At 29.4% G+C, this 7,909-nt stretch overlaps 2 protein-coding genes across 5 annotated transcripts; one reads left to right on the top strand and one right to left on the bottom strand.

Moving 5' to 3' along the window:
• Positions 1-253: 253 nt before the first annotated feature.
• Positions 254-5,023, top strand: LOC149032876 (uncharacterized protein BRD3OS). 3 transcript variants are annotated; one of them, XM_089171573.1, is made up of 3 exons: positions 254-379; positions 4,421-4,636; positions 4,778-5,023. In XM_089171573.1, exons 2-3 carry the CDS (start codon positions 4,541-4,543, stop codon positions 4,973-4,975), a joined length of 294 nt encoding a protein of 97 aa, XP_089027699.1. In that variant the 5' UTR covers positions 254-379; positions 4,421-4,540; the 3' UTR covers positions 4,976-5,023. The 3 variants fall into 3 exon arrangements, with proteins under 3 accessions (XP_089027699.1, XP_089027700.1, XP_089027701.1); XM_089171574.1 differs by lacking the exon at positions 254-379 and adding an exon at positions 380-517; XM_089171575.1 differs by lacking the exon at positions 254-379 and adding an exon at positions 524-3,465.
• A 177-nt stretch (positions 5,024-5,200) lies between these two features.
• On the bottom strand, positions 5,201-6,852 carry Atg5 (autophagy protein 5). Of its 2 annotated transcripts, none has more exons than XM_089171572.1 (4): positions 6,397-6,852; positions 6,052-6,301; positions 5,692-5,892; positions 5,201-5,621 (listed from the first exon to the last, which is right to left on the bottom strand). In XM_089171572.1, the coding sequence occupies exons 1-4, from the start codon at positions 6,550-6,552 to the stop codon at positions 5,509-5,511; spliced, it is 720 nt and encodes a 239-aa protein (XP_089027698.1). In that variant the 5' UTR covers positions 6,553-6,852; the 3' UTR covers positions 5,201-5,508. The 2 variants fall into 2 exon arrangements, with proteins under 2 accessions (XP_089027698.1, XP_015188774.1); XM_015333288.2 differs by having other exon boundaries at positions 5,692-6,017; positions 6,096-6,301; positions 6,397-6,848.
• Positions 6,853-7,909: the final 1,057 nt, after the last annotated feature.

The raw sequence follows: 7,909 nt of genomic DNA, 5'->3' as shown, positions 1-7,909 counted from the left end.
AAATAAAATCAAATGTTAGATTATTTTGTTCTTTAAAAAAAAAAAAAAAAACTAACTTCAAAAACGACAAATATATCAAGAAAAACTTTAATAATATTTTCTAATAATTTAACAAGATAAATCAAAGTTAATAAAACAAATCTAAATTAAACAAAATCAAATACTAAAACTAATTTATTCTTTTTTTTAGATTGCAGAAGGAAACAACGTACCAATAGTTACTCTCTTCTTTTTATAAAATAAATAAACAACAAAAACAACAACAAATAAGAGAGAGAGATAGAGAACAATATTTAAATAGTTGATAATAGAAGAGAATTTCTCGAATTCCTGGATTGTACTCGATCAATCTACACGAACACATTAAAACTACAGATAAGTAAGAGTCAACCGGCTGCAAGCAAGTTGCATGAACGATGCACGAACGACGACGACGACGACGATGCACCAGCAGCAGCGATGCATTATTTCCGTTATCGCGTACGATTGGCAGCGTGAACGAGCGACGGTCATACACGTACTCGTTAAACTTTCTAAGCACGCCATACTAACCACTTGCATACATACACTCTTATATACACTTATATACGTATACATATATTTATATATATATATATTAAATATATACACGCGAGAGAAAGAGACAAATGCACTTACTTACGCATGCATGCATGCATGTACGCATAATACAATTTAAGTATATAGTAGATGTTTGTGTTAGTGTGTTTATCGATGTACAATGAAATCCCAATCGTTTATCCAACCTACGAACTGGCGTTGTTCTTCTTCTTCTTCTTCTTCTTTTTCTTCTTCTTCACGTTGACGCAAATGATAAACGTTGGTTGGTTCGTTGATTGGTCTATTCGATAATATGCAAGATGCATTTTAAAAGTTTACTTGCTTAATTCTATACGTTATTTCCTATTGAAATACTTAATCATGCTCGTACGGTTTCTCATTAGAAACGAGAAGGACGATTTTGTCATACATTTCATTATCTCTTTTTTTCTTTTTCTCTGTTTTTTTTTTTTTTTTTTTCATTAATTATTTCTATGCAAAAAAAAAGGGAATACTTTAAAAATTAATTTAACAACGGGTTTAAGAATTTCTATAGTTTAACACATTCCATTATCTTCGTTTTTTCTTCTTCCTTTTATTCTTTCTTACGTGCGCGTGACGACTTTGGACTGGAAGGTTAAAAAAAAAAAAAAAAGAGGTGTATCGTGGAAAAATGAGTAAACACCAATGAAGATTATGTAATCGGTATCTGTAAAAAAAAAAAAAAAAAAAAAATAATAAAAAAGAGAAAAAGAAAAAGAAAATGGGCTGTCAGTTTCTAGGAAAGAGTCACGCTCGTGGCTTCGGTTCTTCTGTGGAAAATGATGCGACCACGTTATGAGATAAGAACAATTTGTGGATCATGGTATATGTATAAATATGTATTATTCAGGTATATATGTGTAATATGCACGTATATACTTTGGTATGTATCAGTATGAAGCTTTTTTTACACACTCATGGATCTCGCTTTTGAACACTTGGCGCTTTCACCGTGACTATGCATTAACTTCCCCTACCTGTTTTTTATTTTTTTTCTGTTAATTTTAATTACGTGATACTTTTTTTTCTAGGATCTTCATGATGATATCTTTCGATCCTATCATCATCGTTTTTTTTTTTTGTTAACAATTTTTTTTCTACTTATACTTTAAATTATACATTTTGTAAAAGACTTTTGGTTTTTTTTTGGTTTCGTTAATAAAAAAAAAACAAATTACAAAATATATTTCGTGTTAATCTTTAACAATTATTTTCGAAATATTCGCGAGTTATTTAATTCATTTCTATCTTGAATAAAAAATACAAATGAAATAGAATGTCAAATAATAATAATATTTCAATTTGATTTCAATCGACACCTGTTAAGACTACCTGTTAAGCTCATTATATTGGAAATAAATTAAATACGCACGTGTCTGTCGTTCTCTCTGTCTGTCTCAAAAAAAAAAAAAAAGAAAAAAAAAAAACATATTTCGTAATCATTTCTTTACTTTCCAAGATAAAACGAAGTATTCACCGTGAGTAGTTAATTCGATTTCGTTAATGATTATAAAAATATCATTTATTAAAGTCTTCCTTTAAGGAAAACATTTCTTTCTAAGGATAAAAACAACAACACAAGGAAATCAATTAATTATTATTACATTTCAATTTTCCAACAAATCTAATTAAAAATATAAATTTATCCTTATATATATATACATAAATATATTTTTTACTAGCAATATTTGTGAACTTTATTATAGAACAAAATAAAACAAAATAAATACAATGCATTTGAAACGAATAATAAAAAAGTATTTCACATACAAAGTAAACGAGTTGAATTAAAATATAAAATGCATTTAAAAGAAAATAAAATAATTTAAATAAAAATCAAGGTAATTTGATTAACCTTTTTTTTCAATAAATTAATTATATCCTATTTCATTTATAAAGTTTGTTTTTCTTTTGATTCAATATGCATGCATGCGTTTTACGAGGACGACGACCAACCAAAAAAAGACCAATTGCCAAAAGCCTACGACGTTATATATCGCAATGATAATAGCACCACTCGTTTTTATTGAGGCCACTGTATGCGAACCCGTATACATGTAGGTGTACGTGTATGTGTGTGTATGTGTAACATATGCGACATGACGAACACGCACGCACGCGCACAAGTCAAACCTTGAATCGTAAAGCAAGAGACTGATGCAACGCATCAATCAACGCCAATAAATGTCACAGACTGGTGCAATGCAATTAGGAAGGGTGCACTGGCACGTAGAAAAATATTCTATAGGATTGGTCCTAACTATCAATGAACGACGAAAGTAATAATCATAAGAAAAACCATAATAAGATTCGAAGAAATAATTACAAGTATTATCATGATCGATTATTATTTTAGTTTGTATTTTTGCAATGTAATAATTAGGGAAAGGATTTTGTTGTTGGGCATGTAGAAAAATATTCTATAAATTCACAATGGGACCTACGAGGTGGTCCCATAAAATACAATCAATAAGAAAATTCAATTAATTTGAAGAACCTTTTTTTTCTAAAATTGTTGAACGATTATTTTAGAAAATTTCATCTCATTGCTAAAATGTTTATCGTCGTTTCTACTGTTTATTGATTAAATACTACAAAACATGTGAAAACAAAACGTTAAAATAAATTAAAAAAAAAAAAAAAAAACATTCTGATACATCTACCAATGATGTTTGTCCGGCGGAAACTCAAAAGGAATACCCAACAAATTTCCTGGCCCTATTCCAAGTAACGTGACTGATTCTCTTCTTCGCATCAGAAACTTGTGAAGGGGTGGTGATCGGTAGTACAATGAGAAAGAGAGAGCTTTACTAATCACGTAATTAGTTCTTCTAGTCTTCTTCAAGTAAATCGTTCCTTTTATTGGTAAGAAGTAAAAGAAAATATAAATAAAAGCACGTTATATTATTAATTCTTGATATATATGAGAGTTGTTTTTTGCATGCTTTTACTGTTACTGCATCAATCAAACCTTTCCTCTTTCTTTTCTATCTCTTTCTTATAACAAAAAAAAATGAAATAAAATATTTAAAAATATAAATAAATAAATAAAAAAGAAAGTCATCTTTCACTACAAGTTTTTCCTTGAAAATACTCGAACGGTTGAAAAATGAACGGTTTAACCAAGAGAGAGAGGGAGAAAGAGAGAGAGAGAGAGAGACAAATGCATAGGTAAGAATAATCGGGGAAATAACCGCGATTAAAGTTGGAATAATTTAAGTCGTGACATCAAAACACACCGTCGTCACATTTGAGCAGCAATTTGACTGGGAAAACCTTCAGTGAATGCTCCTGCCGCTCTCTCTCTCTCTCTCTCACTCGAGAGTCATTTTCACGATGGCGGCTAATTATAAAGCGCACTTGCACTCAAAGAGGATAGGGACAAGCGAGAACGCGCGTTCTTGAAGGCGCATAACGACAAAGAGAAAAAAAAAAGAGAGAGAGAGAGAGAGAGAGAGAGAGAGAAAGATAGAGACAAAGGCACGCATCATGGATCCATCCTTCTTTCAACTTTTAGTTGAGTAGAAAAAGTTCTCATTTTTATCTCGTTTTTCTGTCGTTGCGAAAGTAAACGTTAAAAGTTCTTAGTATATATTTTTATCCTACGTTCTTTTTTTGTGCCTTTTTTTTTTAAACTACTTCTTTCTTCAACCCTCTTCTCTCTCTCTCTCTCTCTCTGGTTTTTTCTTCTTCCATATATCATGAATTCTTCTTGTTTTTTCTCTTTCAATTAATCGATGAGATTAGATGATACAAAAATATTACTAACAAGTCATATTTGTTTTTCACTCTGGAAGATTATTAAATAATCTTTATACAGTTACAGTGAAAAAGATAAATCAAGAAAGGAAGAATCGTTCAAGGAACATCTGGAAAATGAAATTGAAATGTTAATGGATCGAGTTACGATATACAAACGTAATACATTCAAAGATCGTAAATGACTACACGATATGAACCACCTGATCACGATCATATATTGACGAAAGAGGATATACGAAGAAGATATCAAGATACGGCATTAATTATATTTAAGGTAATTCATCGTTTTTACAGAATTACAATTATTTTTTTATTCTCATATCTTGATTGATTATTTTACATTTGTAAAAAAAAAGAAAAAAAAATGTTTAGCTCACCTTGAAATTCATTTTTTTTTTGCCTTTTCTTTTTACAGGAACAACAGAACAAGAAAGAAGTTGTGAATTATTTGAGTTTTGGTACAAGTCGTAGAACTATGGAGTACAGTAATTATGGAAATCAACCTGTAATAATTCGTAGACCTCATGAAGCTTCGGATGTTGCAAATGATACTTTGCCTACGAGAATTTTAAGAATGTATCATAAGCCACGTGAAAATTGTTCTATAGCTTAAATAATGTTCAAAACTATTCAATAAATATATATTCGTTAATTAATTATATATATATATATATATATATATATATATCGCTTACTTTGCACATATTAAATCAAACTATCCTATTGTTTGTAATCGTCGTTCTTTAAACTATGCTTAAAAATTATTTCACAAATGATTTTATATGATACATTGATAATGTACGATGACACGTTTATACTTGAAACACAATCAATTCAATTCGGCGGACATAAATAGATATTTTATTAATTATTTTTCTTGTGTAAACGTTAGCTTGCATATACATTAACTGTTATAAAACTAAAGAGACTAAATGAATCAACATTTGACTCTTATTTGAAAATAAATAAGAATTAAAATTAATGTTTTTGTATACACAAGAAGAAGAAGAAGAAGAAGAAGAAGAAGAAGAAGAAGAAGAAGAAGAAGAAGATACATGATACAAGGATCTCTTTCCTGAATGATCACCAGCAACATTTAAATAATAACACCAAAGTTATTGTTAACTGCAACTATTCAAATGTAGGTTACGAGGAAGTTACAACTAAATGCAAAAAATTATCAGGATAGCTTAAATGTTCTGACATCCATTGCAACGGTGTTTCTGGTGGTGGAATAGTCCCATGAGTGCGTACTTCAACTATGAAATATAAAATCTAATTAAGAAGTTATCTTCTTTTGTAATAATGCAAACCGATCTTTCTACATACCACATTCTTGATCTGGAAATACTTCATTTAATAAATGTTTTAACGTTTTCCTTTGGCCTTCTTCATTTACCGGTTTAACAAGTTTTTGAATATATTTATCCTCACTTGTATAACATCGAAATGGAATGTATTTAAATCCTTCTTCGCTGTTAGCTGCTTCCATTAATCTTCTATTTATTGACCAAAATTGATCAAATTTGTCTGTAATTAATCCATTCCATAAACTGCTATGTTCTTTTTTCTGCATGGACGATACGATTAGTCCTCTATGTTTTAATACGTCAGCTTCTTTCACGCAAGCAAGAAAATGTGATTCCACAACTTCTCTGACATATAAAATTAGTAAAAATTAGGACTTACTTTTTTCAAAGATATCACATTGAACTTGAAGAAACTTTACATACTTGTTTTGACAATGCATCAAGACATTTTCTGGAAATTTATCAAAATGAACAACGATATTCCATGGTAATTGAATGTCATTAGAATATATATCTAATAATACACCGATAGGATAATGCCACTTTAAAGGGATTCCATTAAATTCTAACCACATTTCATGATCCTGTTTGTTATCAGTTTCTATATGTTTTATAAAATGTTTCCTAACCTATACACCACAAACAATGTGGATAATAATATTTGGTAAGTGTAAATATTTGAAAATTAAAAAACAATAACAATTATTATTATTTTTTTTTCTACCTTTTCTGTGCATACTGGAAAATAACTTAACCTAGGCACCATAAGATAAAACGGATCAGGACCTTGCAATTCTGACGTTTCTTCAGGATCGAGTGTAAAACAAACGGGAATTTTTCCATCCCAAATTTCTCTTAAAACTTCTCGATCGTTCGCCATTGTTTATAATTAAAGATTACTCTTTTATGTATTTTATATAAATAAAACTACGTCACAACAGTTGCACTTTCAAATTGTATACTGAATGGTTATTATATCCACAGTATGAAATTGCAATATCTTTTTACACTAACAAGTTGTATCATAGACTTAACTATCGAATACTTCTTGTCCAAGTTTTTTACCATTTTTATATTGCGAACAACGTTATCAGAAACTAAATAGAATCAAATCGTAGTACCAGTGATAACGCAGAAATCATACATAACCAAAGAATACGGAAGAATATAGAAGCCCCTAGATGCATTCTTAACTTAACCTAACATATCTCAGTTACTACCATGACCACCAGTAAGCGATAGTAGTTATTTACCATGTGACGATAAAATACTATGAAAAAATAATATTTAAATGAATGAATACTATACTCATTGAATAAATACTATATTCAATGAATGAATACAATATATATTGAATGAATATTATATTATTTGAAAGTATATGATAGTGTATATGATAGTACAAATGATATAATCTTTGATAGTATATACGTGTAACACCTGGGCATACGCATAAATGAGAACACAGAAAGTATCGGTGGGGGGAGGGAGGGAGAAGCGGGAGATTAGTATATTAGAAGCTGGAAAGCCTGATCTAAAAAAACATAATTAACATATATAAATATATATCACAAAATAGTTATTAATATAATTAAGATTTATAATACATCATGGTATTATATTTTATAATATAAAAGTAAATTTAATGAAAAGATAGAATAACAAATTTGTTGTTTCGTTTGAAAGCCTGCTTCCAAAATAATTAAAAGTTTTTAGTCTTGAGCAAAATTATTTCTATCATAAATTATATAATGTTCTCTAGTTTAACAAATTATTTGATAAATCTAAGATTCATTTGATTATTTTTAATCAAATTCATGTGTCAGAAGGACCAAAAGAAAGTTAATAATAATTTAAACATGTAAATAGATTTTACATTGAATCTAACACAGCCATTCGCCCGATAGTACTTGCGTTACATAATTTACAATTACATTTGGAATAGATCACAAGTAATATCGACCCAGGTCTCACCGCGAGAAGGTTGCTGTGTTCGGAGACCCACGGGCTAAGACTCTACTTTTATAATTATCTTTCTAACTAGTACATTTCATTAGACATTTGTTAGAAAGAAATTTCTAAAATTCAACCGGTAAAACGTGTCACTAAATTTTTTATCCAACTTATTCTTTAAAGTTAGATGAAAAATCATGTACATCGTTTTAAATCGACCCTACCTACCCGATTTACAATCCTAAATTAACGCATACATGTCAAAACTGTGACGTAGATTCGGT

Source organism: Polistes dominula, unplaced genomic scaffold (assembly GCF_049000335.1).
Source record: "Polistes dominula isolate Pdom_NZ unplaced genomic scaffold, Pdom_raw_medaka contig_26, whole genome shotgun sequence".
Classification (NCBI taxonomy): domain Eukaryota; kingdom Metazoa; phylum Arthropoda; class Insecta; order Hymenoptera; family Vespidae; genus Polistes; species Polistes dominula.
The sequence above is the reverse complement of the archived record's forward strand: the minus strand, read 5'-3'. Positions and strand labels throughout refer to the sequence as shown.

Coding starts and splice junctions, on each gene's coding strand:
- LOC149032876 (XM_089171573.1), top strand. CDS start 4,541: ATGACTACACGATATGAACCACCTGATCACGATCATATATTGACGAAA. Junction 4,637..4,777: donor CGGCATTAATTATATTTAAG/GTAATTCATCGT, acceptor TTCTTTTTACAG/GAACAACAGAACAAGAAAGA.
- Atg5 (XM_015333288.2), bottom strand. CDS start 6,552: ATGGCGAACGATCGAGAAGTTTTAAGAGAAATTTGGGATGGAAAAATT. Junction 6,302..6,396: donor TTCCAGTATGCACAGAAAAG/GTAGAAAAAAAA, acceptor TGTGGTGTATAG/GTTAGGAAACATTTTATAAA. Junction 6,018..6,095: donor TTGATGCATTGTCAAAACAA/GTATGTAAAGTT, acceptor TTTATATGTCAG/AGAAGTTGTGGAATCACATT.